We start from the raw sequence: 24873 nt of genomic DNA, 5'->3' as shown, positions 1-24873 counted from the left end.
TCAGGAACATTAAAAAGGACAATAATGGACTCCAGTGATGCTTTATTGTCTACATGGTGTGATCTATAGGTTGTAGTATGTTGACCACTTATAGAGCAGCTAAATGTATACCGTGTTCAGAGAATTTTGAGCCTTCTGCTGATATTCTGAGCTTTAATTCATGTGCAACTAAATGTTTTATAAGAGTTAGAATTTAGCCCTTAAGTATGGTAAGTTGTTTTTGCTGATAGAGCTCAAGTTCATGTGAACAAGCAGTGTTTAAGTTCTCATGAACACCTTCACATATTGAATCTCAAATAAGCCAAGACGCTTATGTTAGCCTAAGGGAAGCAAACTTAAACAATGAATGAGATAATTCTTGAACAAAACATTACAGAGTGAACAAAGACCAGATGGGAGAGAGGAAAAGTACTGACCTATCACATTGCAACCTTGACTGCGATATTCTACTACCTTTTCCTGTAAGCAAATGAAATAGAAAGAAGTCAGCTGAACTACTACTACAAGTCTGCCGGCCAAGAAAGAAGTAAGGCAAATAGTAGAGACTACTTAAATTGAATTGTTACACGTCTACAAGGAGTACTTTCAAATAGCTACAAGAAAGCAGACCTTGAAAAGAAAAAACTGAGCTGGATTACAAATGTACGTCTATAAAGATGACTTACAACAATGAGATAGATACAAGTAAGCAAAATTAGGAGTGTGTGTGTATGTATGTATCATAGTAGCCATGTGTTTCATGAAACGCATATAAGATGAGAGAATCTCCACTTGGGCTCCCTTGTACGAGAAAGGTAGGCCAGGTGGAACCTAGTCCCTAGTCTTGGCTTTGCAACCCTTGTCTTGAATGCTACAAATGTCCCTTGACCTCCCTTTATATAGGGATCTGATGCCAAGTTGCATGCTAGTCGGCTGTCAGTTTTCAGACCCAAAAATATCTTCAATTCATTTTGTGCCCAATTAAATGTTCTATCCATTGGTGCATGACCTGAGCACTTCTCAGTGCTATTGTGTTGTCAAAACTGACCATACTTGCCTAAAAGGCAGCTGCAAGTGCCAATGAGGTGGTAGCTCAAGTGGTGAGATGTTTGTCTTGGGACCGGGAGGTCCTGGGTTCAAACCCCCACTAGGTGCTCCCTCGGCGGTGGCATTGCCTACGGGCAGAAAAAAGCACCTACGGGGGTGGTGAAAAACAGTAACTATGAGAGGATCTTGGGCCTAAGGCCAGTCGCGCGGGGGGGTGGGGGGGTAGAAAAAAAAAGGCGACTGCAAGTGGGAAGCATGTCCTCGTCACACCCGATTAGTTACGGGAAGAAAAGCCGAAAGAGAGCAAGTTTGAGCCTACTGTTGGATCAGATTGAAGATGGAGCAAAGGTGAATCATGTTCTGTGCTCCAAGATAACCAAGAGGGGATGACATACGCATCATGGTTGTGAGTGCCGCATTGACATGATTCTTAGCATTAGTAGGTTCAAAGGCAAATTTAGGGGCAGAATCAAAACATTTTGGGACAGGTTTAAGAGGCACTGAGAAGTGCATAAGTCATGCACCCATAGGTAAGACATTTGGGCTCTGAAAAGTGATGGCCGACCAACCTACCACCAGCCCTAGGAGCCTATAAAAAGGTGGTTCATGGTCATTATTCAGACATCTGGTGCCAGATTTGCAGAGTCCAAGCCAAGAGCAACATAGGCAAGAGTGGGATCAGTAGGAGCAGTCCGAATGTGGAGATCTCAGGTAAGCATATGTCTTGGGACAGCAAGTTGTTGATGCATGTAGCTTAACACTAGCATGATAAGTTTGGATCTGAGTCTACGCATGCTACATATATACCATAGTAGAAAGGAAACACGTTTCATACCTTCCATTCAAACTGGCGTTTGAAACACATTTCAAAAACCTTGGGATTTTTTATGGTCTACATATTTTGAGAGCACATTTGCATTTTGTTGTCAGTTGGTCTACATATTTTGCATGTGTTTAAAGTCTGAAGTTTGATGAAAGCAGGGCCCAGGCAATGCATGAGTTGTATGATAGAATCTATGTTTTTAACACAGAACCATAGTTGTCAAGTTCATTGATGCATATAAGTAACATATCTAGCATATTTTTAAGGCATATCTGCATGAAACGTTTTTGAAACATCTGGGATTGTCATGAAACGTTTATCTCAGAGTGAACTTTACAAGCTTGATCTTTTCATGACCAGCTGTTGATGTCTGCGTTGCGCTTAGAGAGGCAATGCTTCCAAGCCCATTATTAGGAGCCTCACACCAAATGTTGGCTTTACTACACTTTGGCATGCTCCCAGCAACCATTTATGTGCCCCCTTCTAGGGACCGGATCTCAATGAGGCAACTTGGAAGAGAATTAGAGACTCCAAGTGATGATGCTTTCACTTATGATCAAGAGTGAGCCATCAGTGCCACACACATCCCACATATTGACATATAGTATCGGCCATTTGGCTCTCACAACATTCTTAGCTGAGCTCCTTTTTCCATTTTTTCCCATGACTAAGTATTCTCATAGATTCAAACTACTACTTTTGGTCTCATAGACTCTTTGGGTTTTTGAAGACATTAACACAACTCTCCCTCATCAACCACAAGATTCTTAAATGAGATGTAGCCCTGGTCCCAGTTCTCGCTCCAGCGTGAATATATATACCTTCATAAGGTCAGAAAAATCTGAACTTACGAATTGAGAGATTTGAGAAAGAAATAATAGTGAAGAAGGACAAAGACAAAAACAAAGCATTTGAAAAATCAAAAATAAATAAACTAACAAACCTAGCTACATTGATGCACAGCAAGCAACAAATTGATGCAAAGCAGCTTCAATCTGCCTCTTCACAGCTGCAACCAGGTGATCAGATATGATTTATTGGGACTACACATACAGGATACCTGGATCACAACACATGAACCACTCTTACACAAACGGCAGTACTACATGGATATTTTCATGAGGGCCTGAGGCTTACAGAGGATGGTTCATTCTGAGGGCCAGATATCCGACATATACATGTCACATGCCATGTGGATTGCAGTGGGCCAGTTGCGGGTGTCATCGCACCACCTAAGGATAGAGACAACGAGAGTCATGCACATAGCTCGTGAGGAGAGGATATGCACTATGTGCCAGCGGGAGGTCAAGTCAGATAAGCACTTCATGTGCATGTGCACCATATATTATGAGATTCAAGGGAGGTTCTATCGTCTCTTCAGAGAGGGGTTTGGACCCTTATCCAGATCATAGATTACCCAAATCAACGGTGCATAGGCCTCTTCCTACTAGAGCTTATCGCCACAAAGACTCGCTGCTTAGGGAGTCGAGACCCCATGGGAGACATCCACCCCATCCCAAGCGACCACCACTCAATTCTTCCGACCACGAGAGGACGCCACACCAGCCATGGATGACATACCCACAGCCTCACCAAGCCACATTCACGAGTGCTTGACCCCCCGCTAGACCCCACTCCGGTGTGACTCTAGACTGGGCCATGGCATTACAGCCCAACCTCCCAAACTCCCTAGACCTCGGCAGCAACACAGACATCAGCCCTAGCTTGAGGAGATCTTGGAGAGGCACAAAGCCACCTTCCCACCCCCGACGGATCTGCAGAACATTCTACAAGCTACCCCATGCTCGATATCCTTGATGGCCCCCTTCCCCTATTGAGGGTTAGCTCCATAGGTCGTATGGTGATAAGAATCCCACTTTGTATCATATGGCTCGGATTTGACATTCCCAGTAGTATTTGTTTTCCTTTGTACCATGATGAGATTACATGGACACTATTGTATCACTTTTCACTCGGTCTTTTTAAGACATTTAATATAATTTTCTCTCTCCCCACACACCATGAATATCTTTCATCCACCATAGCTTCTCTCTTGTCTCTCCTCTGTAACTCTAAAACCAACATGGTATCAAAGCAGGTTACCTCCTGCTGGCCCGCTATTGTGACCTGCAACAATGTGAGCGCCGCTTGACCCACCCGTGCTTCCATCTACAGCGTCGCTCTCACTCCGCCCTGCCGGCAACCCTACGTCTCGACCTCTCCCAACGTACCTCCCATGCCACCCTACGTGCCGCTGCCTATGCGCGACCGCCTTTCCTTGCCCTCTCTAATGGTGAGCTTTCCTTATCCCTCTGCTCATGCGACCATCCACTACCCCTTGCCACGGCTGTCGACTCCCCGCTGTGCGCCCTGAGTGTGAGCCATGCCTCTCTTCCATCTACCAAGGTCGCACTCACTTAAGAAACCTCTCCATCATCGACAACTCATGTCGTCGTCTCCATCCTCCCGACACCTAGTCGAATGGTGCCGCCTGTGCTTCAACATCAGTGAGAGAGTGGCTAAAGGCAACAAGCGAACAAAGTGAACATCGTGGAAAATCACTAAGGGTTTCTTCTCCGGATCCCATAATCTATAAGCTTTGGATTGCGAGCTATAACCAAGGAATTTGCACTTCCTGGATTTGGGAATTTGGACCTGGCAAAATGAAGGATATGAGCATAGGCATCACAGCCAAAAACCTTGACATGTGACTGAAGGTTTCTATCGTGTAAAAGCCTCCTCTGGTGTCATATTAGCAACTACCTTTGTGGGAGAACTGTTGACGATGTAGACAACAGTGGTCACAAGTTCTCCCCAAAAAGAGGGAAGAAGATCAAAGAACGCATGGTTCAGGCCATCTCCTAAACAGTCCTGTTTTGGCGTTCAACCACACCATTTTGTTGTGGAGTGCCAAGTGTGGAGAACTGACAACCAATACCTTTCTGGGAACAAAAGCTGTGGAAGGCTCTAGAGATGAATTCTCCTCCGTTGTTTGTCCGACTTGCCGATCCTTCTGTGTGGTCATTCTCAACCAGAGCCATCCACTCTTGAAAGCAAGAGAAAGCCTGAGATTTTTCCGCCAAAAGATACAGCCAAACTTTACATGAGAAATCATCAATAATAAGCATGAAGTACGTGGCACCACCCTGGGTAGTAGTCCGCATGGGATTGCACAAGTCCATATGTATAAGCTCCAAGATGTGAGAAGCCCGATGAGTAGTCTCGGCTCTATGTGTTGCTTGCCATGCAAACAAGCCACACAAGTGGAGTGGGAGGGTTTCAGCTGTGCGGAAGACCCTTGACCATCTATTGAGAAGACAGTTGTAACCTGTTGAAGAGAAGCATAGTTCAAGTGTCCATAGCGAGCATGCCACAACGTTGTATCCACCTGAGCTACCAAGGCATAATAGCTTTGCAGAAGTTGTAACAAATGAGAATGTGACTCATTCAAAGAGCCACCAAAGTCCTTCAACCTGTAAACACTGCCTTTTTGTGCACCTATGGCAACAATCTACAAGGTGCTGGTGTCAATGACTTCAACAACTAAACTGTCAAAGTACACGCCATAGCCTTTCTTTGCAATCCAAAACACTGAGAGCAGATTGCTAGAGAGCTTGGGAACATAAAGCACATCTTGGATGGTAGAAGGCTAGCCATGAGAAGAGTTAAGTCACACGTTACCCACACACAAGAGGCCTCAAGATTGGAAGCATCACCAATGGACACCTTCGAAGAGCTAGGCCAAATATCATGCAAAATGGACCTGTCATGAGTCACGTGAGTAGTGCACCCACTGTTAACCACCCAATCCGTAGGACGTGAGGTGGCAAGAATAGGTGAGTCTGCGGGAAGCTCCTCAATGCCAGTGAAGATAGTCTCCTTGGTGGAAGAGTATCTCTGGGATTGGTTGGTAGATGGAGAGGTTTGATTGGTGAGCTTCTTTGTAGAACCACCTTCTCTCTTCTTCTTGCGGCAATCAAGTTGAATGTGACCTTTGTGACCACAATAATGGAAAGTAAGGTCCTTATGAGCAAGATTGTTAGCAAGTTTAGAGTCAACTTTGTTACTGGTAGAACCCTTAGACTACCATTTGCCTTTGCCCTTAACATGAAGAAGGGTCTCTGAAGCACCATGACTTGTTTTCTTCCTCGTAGCTCTATCCTGAAGCATGCCAACAACTGTATGCAAATCAGGAGTAGAGAGAAGAAGTGAAATAGTATCACAGAAAGATAAGAAAGTTTCGAGCAATTTGGCGAGGAGCCGATGAACAAAGTCTTCATCGGTAGCCTTGCTCCCCAAAAAGACCAACTCCTTCTAGATGGTAACAAACTCTGAAACCGAGGTGGGTGGTACAATCCAAATTCCTAAGAATATTAAACCTCACATTAAAGACACGAAGTACAGATAGCTTTACCAATTACCACCACACTCAGTTTAGTGAGTATAAACGATGTGGAAAACTTGACAACACAATGAGATGCATATGAAAATATACATTGGAAATCCCCCGTTCTCGAACCATGTATCTCACTCAGGGATCTAGTGATACTAGATGACCCCGAGCACCAGTGTTCCCAATCATACTGGTCACACCTCTAGGCCTACTAGTCACACTAGCACTGCCAAAGTGCTACTGATCATATCAGCAAAACTCCCATCCCTTTGGAAATACTAGTCCATGTCATAGGACTACCGATCATATCAGCAAAGCCCTAAGACTTGACATTCCAAGGGTGATTCGCCAATCAAACTAGTGCATGTTGTTGACAGTATCGGAGATCTTCAGGTTAGCAAGCTGATTCTCCAAGGCAATCTTTTGAGTAGAGTTCTCTCTATGATACCTCCTTTGAATGGCATCCCACAATTGTTACATGCACTGCGCTTGATTGTGATAATGCACAACAGGGCCTTCTTTATACCTTTATGTGGTGAGAATCTTTAGCATCAACTCTAGAGAGTAGAGAGAGAGAGGGCAGAGAGTGAGAATATAGAAGAAGACAGAGTATTGGGTCCCAATACCCACTGAAGCCCCACCCCCCCCCGCCCACCCCCAAACCAAGCAGGAGTATTTGCTTATATTATTCTTTCGAGAAATATTGTACAATGCTCAATACAAGTGATATGAATGCCCAACGCAAGAACGAGGAAGACGTACATCGACTGAGTACCACCTATTTCGAGGCTCTGCTGAAGACTCTCCTTGGCCACTAATGCAAGTCCAAATAGCTGTAGGACTGCACGTATGCTGGCTGAGTATGAAGAGGAGCTTCCTTCCTTAGCCTGGGCCCTGGAGTTGATTGAATGCTGCAAACTGTACGTACTTTTCTGAGTACCTGAATTTAATGGTGGAGAACTGATGCGCATGTATTTATATATCACTTTGCTGCTGGTCGGCCAGCACAAGGCTGTCAGCCAGTTCGGCATGGACAAAGAAACACCAATTAAATAGCATTAAATGCTATAAACAGCAACGCATGGGAAAATCTTATTATTCATGCTATCTGACTTGCTTTATAACCTGGCCGACTGGAGTACTATACCCACATGCTGTCGGCCTGCAGCAAATGCTGGCCGATTGGGCATATATCAACCCCCATGTTGGTCAATTGGTAAACAAGGTTGTCCAGGGCTAGGCTCTTGGACAGGCCGATAAGCCCATGGACACACCTAAAGATGTCTACATGCCTGCTAATGCTTGACCTAAAGCTAGGGCTGACCCTACATGCTTCTGAATGATGCTTTCTCCAAGTGGGTTAAGAGGACTGCTGACCTCTAAAGCTCAGAGACTGACCTACGTAGCTCGTGCCTGACTGTCCCTGAACTCAGGGCTCACAATAGGGTCATGGCATACGACAAATAATCTTAGACAAGGTTCTACTTCTGTACAAATGCTGCACTGATGATCATGCCAGTGTGTCACTGTGTACCCCAGTGCAAGGTGCACCTGACATTCCCTCCTGCTTAACTTGGCGGCAGGTTCAGGGCTTCCAAGTAGTCCGCCAACAACTGGGGGTACTCCTGGAAGAACTCTTCATCTACCCAAAATGCTTCATGGGTTCCACAGTCTTTAAACTTCGTGTAGAATTGTCGTATTCTTTGACCGGATCCATGCTTCCATCTCTGGAGGAGAATCTGTTCTGGCTCTATAACTTCAGCTTCGTCAATCATATCCGGTTGTTGCTCTTCTGATATATCCTGCAATTCCGGACCTACATATGGCTTCAACCAAGAAACATGAAAGACATTGTGCATAGTCCAACTTTCCGGCAACTTTAACTTTAAAGAGACATCACTTAACTTATGAATGACTAGAAATGGGCCGAAACTTCGGAATGATAGTTTGGAACAACACTTGCCCACTTTCTTTAGCCATTGTTTCATGATGCGGAGATATACCGAATCCCGTTCCTTTAAGTTGACATCTCATCTGGGTTTGTTGGCTTGCCGGGTATATGCTTCCTGAGCCTTAGCAAGGCGCTCCTTCACTGACTCCATGATTTCCGAGAATGTCTCGGTGGTTTTATTGGCATCAAGAAATGGTGACACTTGTCTCGTCAAAAGAGATGAGAACCGGCGACCAAATGCTGCCTCATACGCCGTCCGGCCAATACTCAATGAGTGAGTATCATTGAGGATTGCCTGAACCAAAGGAAGATATTGTTCCCATTTCGATTGTTGATCATGGTAGTATGATTTGAGAACGTCAAAGGCCAATTGATTGTAAATTTCTATTTGGCCATCTGTTTAAGGATGGAATGCACTGGACAACTACAACTTAGTCCCAAAGTTGTCAAACAATGCTCTCCAAAAATGGAACATAAATTTTGGATCTCTATCTGATGTGATAGTCCGTGGCAAACCACCAATGGGGTACCAAAATCGAATGAACAAGCGAGCTATGTCCTCGATTGTGGCTGTCTACTTGCATGGAATGAGCATGCAAAACTTACTGAATCTGTCAACAATTTTCATACAATGTGTTTCGCGAGATCCACTAAGACGGGAAGAGGGCCCGCGAAGTCCATACTGATGTCGTGAAAGGGTCCCGCAAGAATAGGCAAAGGTTGAAGTAACCCAGTCTATTTGGTATGAGGAACTTTCACTTTCTGACATATCTAAACATGATTGGACATGTTGGTAGACATCCTGTTGCATCTTAGGCCAATAGAATGACCTCTTTGACTTCTCCAAGGTACTGTTGATACCCCTATGAGCCCCAACAAGAGAATCATGGGCATCCTAGAGAAGTACTTGGCGATTTTCTTGGAGTACACAGACGGTTCTTGAAAAAACAACCAACCATCCCATATACTTGTAGCCACCCTCACTGCCTATAGACAAGCACCCAAGCCCGTGAACCCCCAAAATCACGCATCCCCAAGTCGGCATCCTCACTATGTGAACCCCCAAGATCGGGCATCCCCAAGTCGGCATCCTCACTATGTGAACCCCAAGATCAAGCACCCCCAAGATCAAGCATCCCAAAGTTCATGAACCTCAAGGGCGCCTACAAGGCCAACCACCAGCCACACAAAGCGGGAATCCTTCCAAGTTTGGCTACCCACTTGACCGACGAAGCAATGCCCACCTTCTCGTCGGTGCCTCTCACCCACTCCAACGGCATCTGTCACCTACTTGTGCTTGGCGCTCCCACCTACTCCAACGGCATCTGTCAGTGAACACTTTACGCACTTGGCTCTCATGATAGCCCAAGGCCACGCCCATTGTATATAGAGAGATTGTGGTGTACCGAGGGGGATCCCCAATGCAATACATGGTCTTATGGTTCCGTTCTTGAGTCTGTGTGAGTGCACAGTGGAGTGGGACAAAGGTGTCGCCATCTCCCTAGCCTGTGCCAACTCTTGAGGGTATACTACCCTAGATAGGACCCTAGTCATTTAGTGTGCCTCCACGACGGGCATCCCAGTCTGCTACAGGTACACTAGAAATTTGGCGATCTTGCTAGGGACTCATGTGAGTTAGGAGTTCCCAAAATTTTGAGTCTGTCATAGTTCATCATCTCTGCATGCCCAATACACGTTCACGGAGTTCTCCTTCCATCAGTCCCATCAAGAGTCCCCTATCTGTCAAGTGCTATAGCCACAAGCGATCAGTCCACTTTGTGCCCCCAAAAAGTGCTCCTGCTCCTCTCCATGAATCAAGGTCACCCCGAGAACAACCCTTCGGTTTGAGAACCCTTGTCAGTGGTGTTGGGCCGGATTAACATCAAGTTTCCCATGTTCAAGGGTTCCACCTCGGAAGATGGGGATGACCACGTGCGGCGCTTCATCTCTATGTGCAAAAGCTGTGGTCTCGAGCGGGAGGATGCCTACTTGGCTTTATTCCCATCCACTCTAAAAAGCTCTGCTGACAAGTGGTTTAGTTAGTTTGCAAGAGACATTTCGTGGACTAGCCCACCTTGAGGGATACCTTCCTTCGCACCTTCAGGCCCAGCAACTATGAAGACCGCATTCTCCAAGACTTGGGAAGACTTCAACTCTTGCACGGGGAGAGCGTAGCGTGTCTGAGCTGATGACGCGGACAAGGGTCTTGGTATCTCGTCTGCCAACCTACCCAGGTGACTTTATGGTCAAGCAATGGGCGCTACAAGCCTTGCCCCAATCCACCCAACAAAAGATCAAAGAAAGCAAGCCTGCAGTACCACCTTGCTAGACTTCCAAGAGTCGATCTCTCAACTGGAAATGCCCGCTTGATGTTTGAATGTGACAACAATTCTTCAGCCTCTAGAGTCATGTCCTCACCCGCCGACTCTGTGGCCACACTCACAAGGAAGCTGGACGCTCTAAAGCTCCACAAGGTGCAAAGTGAAGACAACACCCTGGCCCAGCTAAAGAAGGAGATAGAAGAACTCAAGGGGCTACAAGAAGCAAAGAAAACAGTGTGGTGCGCCATTTGCCAAGCCCCCGGACACTCCCCCCAAGAGTGCCCACGGAGAAAGTACTGCTCTTTTTGTGCGAAAGGTGGTCATGAGGACAAGGATTGCTACACCCGCCGACCCTGTGGCCACACTCACAAGGGAGTTGGACGCCTTGAAGCTCCACAAGGTGCAAAGTAAAGACAACACCCTGGCCCAGCTAAAGAAGGAGATAGAAGAACTCAAGGGGCTACAAGAAGCAAAGAAAACAGTGTGGTGCGCCATTTGCCAAGCCCCCGAGCACTCCCCCCAAGAGTGCCCACGGAGAAAGTACTGCTCTTTCTGTGAGAAAGGTGGTCATGAGGACAAGGATTGCTACTATTTGAAGGGCTTCCACCAAATGCATCACCGACAACCGTTTCATCCGCCACCCACCCACACCGGTCATTTCACATCCTTCACCCCCGCACCCACACCTGTCTACCCACCCGCCATTCCTACATACCCACACCCACCCTCACCCCCTAACCCTTACCTTCCACCCCTCATGCCCACCCCACCACCTCCTACACCCGCCACCCTTGCAGTCACCCCTGCCCCCCGCCCTCTGCTCCCCGTAACCGTCCCATTTTATGCTACCGTTGTGGAGAGTACATCACTACCAAGGCCGATGTCCTCATCCAGAAGGACACCACCATGCCGTCACTACCCTTAGGCCAAGGATCACTACACCCGGGACTGCCCGAAGCAACAAGTTGGTGCCTCCATTGACTTTCCCTCCCCAATGTCAGTTGCCACTCACTTAGTCTCTGTGGGAAGTGCTACAAACGCCCCTTCCTCGGTGCCAGTTCACCCATCCTTCACCTTGGGAGTGTCCCCTCACCCAAATAACCCACCACCCTCATCTCATGTGGAGCACCCCACCACAGGTATGGTCACTCGTGCTCAAAGCGAGCCCTTGGAGAACCAGAACCATCAACGGAGCAAGGTGAAGTCCCCTCTCACATCTCTCATAATGTGGTAGACCACGCCTTTCTACGAACTATCAAAGACCTTCAAGAGGCTCCACCCGTGTTCCCTACTGGGCATGCTGATGTGACTCCCCACCCTGCACCTTCAACAGCTTCCCTGGCTGACCTCCTCAAGGAGAGCAAGGTGGGGATGTCACTCTACCGACTGCTCCAATTTAGCTCGGTTGCCCGAATGCAATTGGAACTGCTACTACACCAACTGGAGGAGGGGTCAAACCTTCCAGGTGGCGAGTCATGGATTCGGGCAAGCCTGCAAGTTACAAAATGTCTGGGCATCACTCATGCAATCAACGCCCTCACCGATTTCAAGTACAAATCAATGGTACCCCTCTCTCTCTGGAGACATTGTGGATGGTGGATCTAGAGTCAACGTGATGCCGGAGTTCACTCTCAAAGCCACTGGTCTGCAAATCACCAGACCAGCCAACTTCCATGTCCGAATGGTTGACCAGTGTGAGGCGACACCTTTGGGGCTCGTGGAGGGAGTACCGGTCCAAATTCAAGATGTTGTCTTCTCTCTCGATTTTATAGTCATCCGTCTTCCAGAAGTCAAAGGGGCATACTCCTTAATGATTGACTGACCATGGCTGCGAGGTGCCAACGTAATGCACGACTGGGGTACCGATAGGTTGTGGATCCCTCAGTCCCATAGCCAAAAAGAGCTCAAACTTGAAGAAGGCCTAGACCAGGCCGTGCGGGGTGCGATGGTCGCACCCACACAAATGGAGGAAGGTATAGTGCCTTACGGGGACGACTCAGAGCTCCTGGACTGGCTCCAAGCTGCAGGGATCTCTCTTGCTACATGGTGGACATCACGGAGGTTCATGACGCTTCCACCCCTCAGGACCTCACGATCCAGCACTTTGAGGTGATTAGCTTGGGAGAGCTTGTCACTGATAGGAGGCGTGGCAAGCACTCTACCTCCATCACATCTGAACCATCGGCCACCACCAAGGGATCAGCCACAACAGAGGCGCTCTCAAATCCACCCATAGCCAAACCCATCTCGGGCCAACCCAAGGTCACGGCTACCGTGGAGCCCCCAATCCCTGTAGAGGAACTAACCCCATCTTGCACCAAGGAGCAGTTTGGTGACTTTCCCCTGGACCAACAACCAGCACATGATCCCATCATCCTTTCTAACTCCGCGGCAACTGGAGAGCCCCTCCCACTTCCTTCATGTCAGGACCCAGTCAAGGAGTTCAACCTAGGCACCCCGGAGGATCCACGTCCCATTCTACTGGCTTCCTGGTTATGGGATCACCCTGCCTTACTCGACCAAGCCACCACTTTTTTCCACTCCTACAAGGATGTATTCATCTAGACCTACCAAGATCTCGACAACGTGCTAGCCGACATAGGCATGCACACCATCCCTCTCCAAGAGGGTACCCAACCAATCCGGGGCCGTGCCTACAAAGGAGTGGCTCTCCCCCATGGTGATCACCCCCAAGAAGAAGAATAACAAAATCTAGGTCTGTGCTGACTTCCCTGCTCTCAATCTCGCCTCAACCCCCCATCTTTCCTTGCCCTCCTTCCTCACATGAGGTGGCACACCCAAAGTGATGCACATGTTTTTTTTTTTCGACAGCCCCATCCTTGTTCCCATCATCGCATTGCCACTCGAGTGTGCAGGTTTTTATTTTTTGGGAATAGGACCGTTTTTTTTCCTTTGGGTGTATACCCCTTTGTGCACCAGTGTCCCAAGTGTGTACACCCCCGTGGGCCACCCTCTCACGCACCCCCCCCACGCCAGGTGTCCCTTGCCGCTTTCTTCCCCTGAGCATCCCTCCATCCGCTTTTTCCCTTGGGGGTGCCCCATGCGCTCCAAGTGCCTTCCCACCTCCACCTCCCTCCCCTCAGCAGCCCCGTGGATCCCACTTGTGCATCCCCATCCCGTGCATCCCCACACTTCCATGCATCCCCATCCCGTGCATCCCCACACTTCCGAGCATCCCTCTCATGCACCCCCCTCATGCATCCCCAATTCCTCACCGTGGGCCCCCTCGTGCATCCCCATCCCGTGGACCCCCTTGCACATCCTATGCATCCCCATCCCGTGCATCCCCCTTGTGCATCCCCATCTCATGCATTCCCATCCCCTCACCATGGACCCCTCGTGCATCCCCATCCGTGCATCTCGTGCATCCCCACGTGGACCCCTTCCCCATCCCATGCATCCTCGCACCCCTTTTGCGCATCCCCATCTATAGTGCAAACCCTACACACTTGCGCATTCCATGCCCCTCTTTTTCGTGCATCCGCATCCTCCTTCCTTCCTTCCCTCTGTGCACCCCCACCCTACCCTACTGCCCCCCTTCACCACATCCTCCCCTTGGGCATAATACCTTCACCCCGTATCCCCCTCGCGCACCCCAATACCCACCTTGCACACCCTCAAAAAAAAACCAAAAAAGAGCACCCTACTCCCCTTGGGCCATCTACCTTGGGGACCCCACACTTTCACCCCATTCCAATTTGGGGACCCAAGCTTCGCACCCCTCCCCTTGTGCACCCCCAACTTGCGCACCCGGACCGTTCACTTGTGCACCCCGGACATTTTTTTTTAAATCATAATTGTACGCACCCCCACAATTTCACCTTGCGCATCCCCACTATAGCTGCTTCCTTTGCCAATTCAAACTCATGCACCCCCAACATTTTTTTTTTATCATAATTGTGCACACCCCCACCATTTCCCTTTTGGAGGACCCCACTACATACAGGCGCATGGCAGGTAGTTTGATCTACATGACCATTACAAGGCCAGACTTGAGCTATGTTATTAGACTTGTGAGTCAGTTTATGCAGACCCCTAGGAAGCCACACTTGGATGCGGCTAGACGGATCCTCGGTACATAAAGTCCACATCTGATTATGGACTTGTCACATGCACACAAAAAATGATATATAATTTTAAAAAATCATCTATTAAAAAACTTGGAGCCATGTTTTGAGCCCAAAAAAAAAAAAGATAGTTGAAAAATTTTGAGAAGCAAACAATGTCAAGATCATGAATCTATCCCATCTTGTAATAAATCCATATGTGTTGCTTCATCAATGTCTATATCTAATGGAAGCTCAATGAAAAGATGGGGTTCTATATCAATATCAATATCAATATCAATATCAATATCACTATCATGATCCAATGAAGCATTGTCATTGATTGATAGGTGACTCATTATCTTCTTCCGATTGATGTTCCTTACCCCCACAATTTCACCTTGCGCACCCCCAACATTCAAAAATAATCATAATTGTGCGCACCCCCATGCTTTCACCTTGCGCACCCCCACTACGGCCGCTTCCTTCGCCATTCAAAACTTGTGTACCCCCAACATTCACAAATAATCATAATTGTGTGCACCCCGCAATTTCACTTTGTGCACTCCACAATTTCACCTTGCGCACCACCCCCATTGTTGTCACTTCCTTTGCCCAATTCAAACTCGCGCACCCCCAACATTCAAAATACATATTCGCATTGGTTGTCTCTCGGCTTCTGCGCACACCATCCTCAGCCACCCTTGACGCCATCAACTCCTTGCACACACCCCAAGGTCACCCTCCTTGCGCCCAGCCACCCCCTCCCTTTGCCACCTTTTTTGTCTTGCGCACCCCTAGAGCTGCCTTACCCACACCCTTAGGGACCCCCACATTTTCCCCCTACTCCGCCTTGAAATTCTTCTTACCTATCACAGCAGAGGCGGTCTTAGTTCCAACTATCTTAGTTCACCAACCCTCACCTGCAACATGAGTATGTGTTGTATCCATAGGGAAAGATGAAGCGGCAAATGGTTTTATTTCTCGCTCGATGAGGCCTGTGGTGGGCACTCTCTTCTCACCAGTATTTCTTGTGGGCATGTCGTGTCCTTTTTGCTCGACACTTCCTCTTGGACCTGTGGTGGTCCTACTTCCTCCCCACCTTCTCCTTGACCTGTGGCGGTCCATCTACAGCTTCACCTCAACATGTGTCTCTCTACTTCTGGTGTTCACCGGGACAGTGAACAGATTAATTGGTAGGGGACCTGTAGCCACCCTCACTGCCTGTGGACAGGCACCCAAGCCTGTGAACCCCCAAGTTCGGGCATCCCCAAGTCGGCATCCTCACTGTGTGAACCCCCAAGATCGAGCATCCCCAAGTCGGCATCCTCACTATGTGAACCCCAAGATCAAGCACCCCCAAGATCACGCATCCCAAAGTTCATGAATCTCAAGGGTGCCCACAAGGCCAACCACCAACCACACAAAGTGGGAATCTTCGACGACCCTACTTCCACCGACGAAGCAGTGCCCACCTTCTCGTCGGCGCGCCTCACTCACTCCAACGGCATCTGTCACCTACTTGTGCTCGGCGCTCTCACCTACTCCAGCGGCATCTGTCAGTGACCACTTTTAGCACTTGGCTCATGATAGCCCAAGGCCATGCCCATTGTATATAGAGAGATTGTGGTGTACCGAGAGGGATCCCCAATGCAATACATGGTCTTACGGTCTTGTGGTGTCCCAACTTTTGCCTACTTGCATCTTGTGTTGCATGTATGTCACTGAGGTAGCTCTTGTGTGGTGTTCCGTTCTTGAGTCTATGTGAGTGCGTAGTGGAGTGGGACAGAGGTGTCGCCATCTCCCTAGCCTGTGCCAACTCCTGAGGGTATATTTCCCTAGAGAGGACCCTAGCGATTTAGTGTGCCTGCACGATGGGCATCCCAGTTTGCTACAATACTATAGTGGCCTAGTTCTGAATTGAGGGCTAACTCATATAGAGTCCCGAACTCTTCCGAATCCGGATAATGTGCCTTCATACTGTCCAAGTCTTTGCCTTGAATTTCTAGCACACTACTGGACTCCTACAAAGACCCACAAATAAGCGGATTTCCTGGTCTGTAGTGGGAACATCCAATTGAGAATGGCCTATACCTTCTCAGGGTCGAGGCTACTACCTGAAGAACTTGTATCCCAAGTAATGGATTTCCTGTACTCCAACCAAACTCACTCTTCTTGGCATTGATAAACAACTCATTGTCTTGCAAGAGTTGCAAATTCTATGCCACATCTCACTCATGCTGCTCTACAGTCCCTGAGAAGATAAGTGGGCAACATGTATAGAGCCAATTCTGTCGTGAGTGGGCAACATGCGATGACAAAGATGCACCAAAGTCAGTTTCATTTGCTCGTATGGTCATGAGGGAGACTTGGTGGAATGATGCGCAGGCACTTGTCAAGACACTCAATCCCATGTATAGTGTCCTTCGACTCACGGACATGGAGGGGAGTACCATTGGGCTCCTCTATGAGTTCATGGACAAGATTGAAGAAGCCCTCGATGTTTGTACATTATTGTCTCCTGAGAGGTATCACTCTTATTATTTCTCTTGAAGTTAGATAGATCATAGAACTTATAAGATTGAAGTATATGCTCATTGCTTACTTTTTGTTTTTCCACTTGCAACTTTGAACTCATATGCAGAGTTCAAGATATTAGGGAGATATGGAACCAATGCTGGGATTGGTTTCATAGGCCAATCCACGCAGTTGCACACATTTTGCATCCTCTTTGGAGAAGTGAGGAGCAGTACTTGAGTGAAGAGCTAGAGGCAGGATGAAGCTCTTAAATTTCCAGGCTAGTGGGTGGTGATGTGCAACTTATAAGAACGCTGGAGGATGAGCTTCTCATATATCGGAATAGTAGCCATATGTTTGGACGGCCACCAGCACAACTGAGGGACACACAATTGGAGCTTGTGTCTTAGTGGGAGAAATATGGCATTGGTACTCCAGATTTGGTAAGTAACAAGTTAGAAAGAATAACTTGTCTAAGAATATTGACAGTCTTATACTTCTATTCAATGATGAATGGTGTTGATTTTTATTTGCAGAGACGCATTGCCATGTGAGTTCTCTCACAAGACTGTAGTTCAGGACCTTGTGAGAGAAACTGGAGTACATGGGCACTTTTCCACACCAAGAAGAGAAATAGGCTCTCAACTGCACAACTGGAGAGGCTTGTGTTCTATCATTGCAACCTACGATTGATAGAGCAGAAAGGGAACCCCATCGAGCCTCGCCAAGTCAATCTTGACAAGATTGATATCACAAGGTGCAAGGAGATCCCTGACATCCCTCAGAAGAACAGAGATATCTATTCCATGTTGTATGAGGAGATTACAGCTACATCTCATGGTACACGATCCCAGGCAATTGCTAGTACCAGTGCGACACCAGCAGATCCTGAGGATGAGGCATTTGAAGAGGACTCAACCAGTGGTACTAGTAGTGAGAGTGAGGATGAGCGTGATGGAGAGAATGATGAGGATGATGGGCAAGAGGATGAGCCTTGAGTCATTTATCTATGTACTTTTTTTTGGATTTGGTGGACCATGGGACATTGTTTGATTGTCATGACTCTTGGGAGTCATTATGATTTATCTTTATTATGATGTTTTTTATCATTGTGTTAAGTGAAGTACCAAACTCTTGGCTGCCCAGTATCATGTATGGAATGTGGATTGTAGAGAGATGAATATGGGTGTTGTTTTCTAGCATTCAATCATTGTTTACATTGAATAATAATGAATCCAATGTGTTGTCTTATGAGTCATGTTTTTCAAGTATTCTGCCTACTGAAATAAATAGGCTAAGTAGTAAGACCTAAACACTTATTTCTTGTACTATTGCACATTCTATATTTAAAAATATATATATTTTTGTATTTTTGTTTGAAACTTTTTTTTGCCGTTTCAAAAAGATATGAAACTTCTGAAACGTTTCTGAAACCCATTTCAAGTTAGGCGTTTCTGAAACTCCTAGTAACTATGCACCCACCCATCCTTCCTGCATCGCGCATGGATGAAACCATCACACGTGTCTTGATCTTTTGGCGTCGCAAACAGCATTTGTTTGAGGGAAGGGATCTAATCTCCCATCAATATTCATGTTTTTATGTGTGAGAGTCAATATGGTTCCTCTACTCGAGTTGTCCCCCAAAAAAATTTGTAATAAGTGTGTCATGTATGTCAATTTTTTTGTTTTTGTACTGCCTTGTGTTATAAAAGGCTCCAGTTCTTCAATTTATCCCTGTTTAGGTCCCGAGGGGTTGACTTTCTGACAGACTGATGTAAGTGAAAGTCATGAGTGGTCAAGCTCTTTTGGCATCTGTTACCTAGACCTCCGAGTCTTTGTGCGTCCGTGCTTATTAAGCCTCTGAGCCATGCTTGTTGAGCCTGGAAGTCATGAGTGGTCAAGCTCTTTTGGCACCTATTCCCTAGACCTCCGAGTCTTTGCGCGTCCATGCTTATTAAGCCTCTGAGCCATACTTGTTGAGCCTTTGAGCCTTTTGTACCAAGCTAACTAACCTCTAAACCATGCTTATTAGCCTACAAATCTATAGTAAAGAACATGTCTTAGATGGAGCATTAGAGTGCACTGTTGAGCCCAAATCATTGTGGCTATTAAAGGTTGTCTCAAGTCACTCTACCATCGCTCGAGGAGGGTTTGTTTGGTATTTCAGAGTCTTTGTGTGTACCCATCGTGTGCGTGTATCCCTGTGTGTACCCACTTGTGGCTACGTGTGAACAAAGTTCAAACCCTAAATGGGCTAAGTGAGCCCACCCTTACATGTGGATAAGATAAGTGCGCCATGGGTCACTTGTATTATGTGTGTGATGATTCCCTTGAGTCAACAGATAAGGCTTACAGCCTATAAAAGCATATACTTGGTGTAAACTTTAACACATTCAGTCAAGCTTAATTGAGTCATGCAATTACTCTTTTCTCTCTCTCTCTCTCATGTAGGAGCCCGACTGAGAGGATCGACGCCATCGAGCTATGCAGAGGTCGATGACATCGACCAGAGGCCCCCACCCATGCCCGTGTCACCACAAGAGGATCAAGGCCATCATTTTACACCATCACAAGACTGCCTCAAAATGGCTCAACTTTACCACTCAAAGTGCCACGTTGCAACGCCCCATGCGGGATATCTTAGGATGATATGCCAGCCTATGCTCTTTGTACATGGATCAGCTCTAGCATCTCAGCTTTGTCATTTTCTTTCATTTCATTTTAGTACCCATGATGGTCTCATAGGTCATTTGGGCCTTTCGTAGTCGTTAATATAACTTTCTTTCTCTTTCTCTCCACACACACACACACCATGGATATCTTTCATCGACCATAGCTACTCTCTCCTGTGTAATTCTAATACCAACAACTACATGGAGCAATGCCAATGATTGATAAGGAGCTAGAATTTCCATCAATTTGAAGACAAGGTGATCATGCAATAGGATCCTAAAACAATCAAACAAACTTAAAGGTAGGAACTCACCAATACTTGACATTGCAAATTTACTAGTAGATTAGTAGGATGTTTTTTATATATGGTCTCATGTATGTTTTTCTTTTCTGGGCCATAGATTCAACTCAAAACCGACATGGTTTTGCATTTATGTATTTGTCTCACAGGTCATTTTGATCTTCTGTCAACATTAATCTTCTGGTGTCACTATCGAGCCTGTGCTACCCCTCCACCCAACAGCTGCAAATCCAGAATCTCCTTCGGCAACATGACGAGCTCCCATCACAGAGGGGAGATGTTATGGCTGCTTTCTGAAGGACAATGGTATCTCTGAATGACAACAGATTGTAGCTAGTTTTGCATAGTTGTTTTCTTTTCCAAGGTTCACTATCATCGTGGATACATAATAGTATTTTTTGGTCTCATGATTTTCTAGGTCATTTGAAGACGTCTCTCTCTCTCTCTCTCTCTCTCTCTCTCTCTCTATATATATATATATATATATATATATTTATTTATTTATTTATTTATTTATTTATATGTACATATACATATGTATATGTATATGTACATATATGTACATATATACATATATATATATGTACATATATATATAGATATGTACATATATACATATGTACATATATGTACATATATACATATGTACATATATATATGTACATATGTATATATGTACATATGTATATATGTACATATATGTACATATATGTATGTATATATGTACATATATATATGTACATATATACATACATATATGTACATATATGTACATATACATATATATATGTACATATATACATATATATATACATATATATATATGTACATATATACATATATACATACATATATACATACATGTACATATATACATACATGTACATATATACATATATATATATATATATATATATATATATGTACATACGTACATACATACATACATACATACATACATATATATATATATATATATATATATATATATATACACTAAGAAATACTTGCATCATATAAACAAAAAAACAAAAAACTGTTCTTGAAATGATAAAATCAACAACAAAAAGGTTTCACCGCTGCATGTGTGCATGCATCCATGAACAAAGATGTAATGCTATGATGTGGTCAGAAGGATCAGAGCGCAGAGGAAAGAACAAACTTACGTGTAGAGATGAAGGAAGAATGTGGAAGTCGGTGCTCGCATTGCAAGAAGGGTTGGAACAAACACAAGCTTCTGCACCATTCTCACTCAGCATGTCTCGCACAGAATCAATAAACTGAGGAGGGAAATCTTTCCGGGAAATGAACACTCGCATTCCTCTGAACGCCATGTTGCAGGACAGTCATCACCCCTGCAAGAAAACCCTAGGGTTTGCTGTGTTCTATGACGAAACATGACTCATAAGAAAACACATTGGATTCATTATTATTCAATGTAAACAATGATTCAATGCTAGAAAACAACACCCATATTCATCTCTCTACAATCCACATTCCATACATGATACTGGGAAGCCAAGAGTCTGGTACTTCACTTAACACAATGATAAAAAACATCATAAGAAAGATAAATCATGATGACTCCCAAGAGTCGTGACAATCACACAATGTCCCACGGTCCACCAAATCCAAAAAAAAGTACGTAGATAAATGACTCAAGGCTCATCCTCTTGCCCATCATCCTCATCATCCTCTCCATCACGCTCATCCTCACTCTCACTACTAGTACCACTGGCTAAGTCCTCCTCAAATGCCTCATCCTCATGATCTGCTGGTGTCGCACTAGTACTAGCAACTGCTTGCGATCGTGTACCATGAGATGTAGCTGTAATCTCCTCATACAACATGGAATAGATATCTCTGTTCTCCTGAGGGATGTCAGGGATCTCCTTGCACTTTGTGATATCAATCTTGTTAGGATTGACTAGGCGAGGCTCGATGGGGTTCCCTTTCTGCTCTATCAATCGCAGGTTGCAATGACAGAACACAAGCCTCTCCAATTGTGCAGTTGAGAGCCTATTTCTCTTCTTGGTGTGGAAAAGTGCCCATGTACTCCAGTTTCTCTCACAAGGTCCTGAACTACAATCTTGCGAGAGAACTCTCATGGCAATGCGTCTCTACAAATAAAAATCAACACCATTCATCATTGAATAGAAGTATAAGACTTTCAATATTCTTAGAAAAGTTATACTTAGTAACTTGTTACTTACCAAATCTGGAGTACCAATGCCATATTTCTCCCACCAAGACACAGGCTCCAACTACGTGTCCCTCAGTTGTTGCAAGCCCAGCGGGGCATGCAGTGACAGACTCAACCACGTGTCCAAGAGATAAAAATATAAAGAGAGAGAGGAGAGAGAGAAAAGGGAATGGGGACCTTGCATAATACACCACATTGAGCGGGGAACAGGCCCCGCCCCCTTTCAAGAATTTATTCAGGAACAATCCACGGGCACGCTGGCCAGGATCAATACAATCAATGAATACAAAACAAACACATATGCCGATGTAGAATATCAAAGTCGATGTCGATGTCTAGGCACGAGATCTCTGATGCCGAGCACACCATGGGATGACCCACAAGTATCTCTTACCGGGCTAGTACCAAATCCAAATTCAATGAATCCAAATCCAAATCCAAATCCAAGTCCAAGTCCAAGTCCAAGTCCTAAGTTCCACATTCATGTCCAAGCTTCATGCCCAATCTATATGTCCAAGCATCATGTTCCATGTCCAAGCTCTATGTCCAAGTTCTCCATGTCCAAGCTATATGTCCAAGTCCATGAAACACTCGCTCATCCCATGAGTAATCTCCACAACTCCTATAGCCTTGTCCATGAAGAAAACCATGGAAAAACTCTTTCTCGCTAGAAAACTGATATAAACCTGTTTTAATGGTTTTTGGGTGATAAAAACATCCAAAAAGCAATTTTTAGGGTTTTTGGAGCAGTTTTAGGGTTTTTGAAATTTTTAGGGTTTTTTAAATTTGTCTGCGCATGTGCGTACATGCGTCCATATTGCCCATACAAGTCTAAGGCTAACCGTACATCTTAAAAGAAAGTTGGAGAAGGTGTTGATGGCGAAGAAGAAGCTCTCCATGATCATAATGATGTCCACACATACTCCACGATCTCCTTCAATTTTCAATGATCTTGTTCATGGTACTACAAGAGAAGTCCAATCCTTTTTATACTTGTAAGAGACCCTACTTTTTGCCAAACAGCCTTCATGCTTTTGCTTTGCCTTTTTAAGCTTTGCTTTTCTCTTTTTACTTTTATTAATAAAATATTACTCGACTCTTGGTGCTTTGCTTTTCTAGCTTTTAAGGCCTTGCTTTTTGGCTTTAGAGCTGCTTTTTGAGAAAGCACCTTTTAGCTTTTTGGTCTGGCTCAGTCTCCTCTTTCCAATGGTGCCCTTGGCTCGCAGTCAACCCTGTTTGACTTTTTGCTTTTTCTTGCTTTTTGACCAAGAATGGTGCTTTTTCTTAATCAAACCTTATGGTCCCTGTCCCCATGTCTTCTTCTACCTGTCTGGTGTCCGAGCATGGATTTCATTATGTGAAATAGAGCTAGCAAGGCCAAATAGTTACAGTTGTGCTCTTGGCCATCTAAACATATGGCTACTGTTCCAATATATGAGAAGCTCATCCTCGAGCTTTCTCATAAGTTGCACATCACCACCAACTAGCCTAGAAATGTAAGAGCTCCATCCTCCCTCTAGCTCTTCACTCAAGTACTGCTCCTCACTTCTCCAAAGAGGATGCAAAATGTATGCAACTGCGTGGATTGGCCTATGAAACCAATCCCAGCGTTGGTTCCATATCTCCCTAATATCTTGGACTCTGCATATGAGTTCAAAGTTGCAAGTGGAAAAACAAAATGTAAGCAATAAGCATATACTTCAATCTTCTAAGTTCTATGATCTATCTAACTTCAAGAGAAATAATAAGAGTGATACCTCTCAGGAGACAATAATGTACAAACATCGAGGGCTTCTTCAATCTTGTCCATGAACTCATAGAGGAGCCCAATGGTACTCCCCTCCATGTCACTATACATGGGATTGAGTGTCTTGACAAGTGCCTACTCATCATTCCACCAAGTCTCCCTCATGACCATACGAGCAAATGAAACAGACTTTGGTGCAACTTTGTCATCCCATGTTGCCCACTCACGACATACCATTGTGCGCATTAGGCCATGGATGATGGTGCACCCTCACAAGCCTCTCCACTTGTAGGCAAAGCGGATTTTGGATGGCTTCAAGGGCTCTAGATCAAAATTGGCTCTATACATGCTCAGCACTTTCGGCCTTTTGGTGACAAAGTTCACCATACTAGAGGCTACAGAAAAAATGTTCCTCACCCAATCCAACTTTCCCACATCTTCTATCATCAAATCAAGGCTATGTGCAGCACAAGGTGTCCCCATTCAATCTTGGGAAACTCTTCTTCAAGCATCCTTCCCATGGAAACAAAATTCGACCCATTGTCTGTTATCACCTCCAAAATGTTGTCTGGGCCAATCTCCTGTATAGCCTGGCGTATATGCCTGAAGATGAACTCCCATGTCACCACTGTCCCCGCCACAGAGACATCAATGGCACGAGTAAACATAGTGCCTTTGCATGAGGAGACCAGAATGTTATAAACACTGCTCTTCTTCACATCTGACCAGCCATCACACATCAAAGTACACCCATACTTTACCCAAGCAGAGCCTTAAGAGGCTCCATCTCTGTCTCTACTGCTAGCTACTCTCTCCGAAGCTCTATAGTATGTAAGGCCTCATATGAGGGA

General features: G+C 45.5%; 1 protein-coding gene across 1 annotated transcript in view; it reads right to left on the bottom strand.

The window, feature by feature from the left end:
- The window catches only part of LOC147636704 (uncharacterized), a 68589-nt gene that overhangs the window by 31812 nt on the left and 11904 nt on the right, over positions 1–24873 (bottom strand). Inside the window, exons 2-3 of the mRNA XM_086800190.1 lie at positions 21239–21427; positions 417–459 (exon numbers count right to left, since the gene is read on the bottom strand). Coding sequence (XP_086656316.1) covers positions 417–459; positions 21239–21406 — 211 coding nt within the window. The 5' untranslated portion in view covers positions 21407–21427. The remainder of the gene's footprint in view (positions 1–416; positions 460–21238; positions 21428–24873) is intronic.

This window comes from Cibotium barometz, chromosome 7 (assembly GCF_041138505.1).
Source record: "Cibotium barometz isolate CiBa-2024 chromosome 7, ASM4113850v1, whole genome shotgun sequence".
Taxonomy (NCBI): Eukaryota; Viridiplantae; Streptophyta; class Polypodiopsida; order Cyatheales; family Cibotiaceae; genus Cibotium; species Cibotium barometz.
The sequence above is the reverse complement of the archived record's forward strand: the minus strand, read 5'-3'. Positions and strand labels throughout refer to the sequence as shown.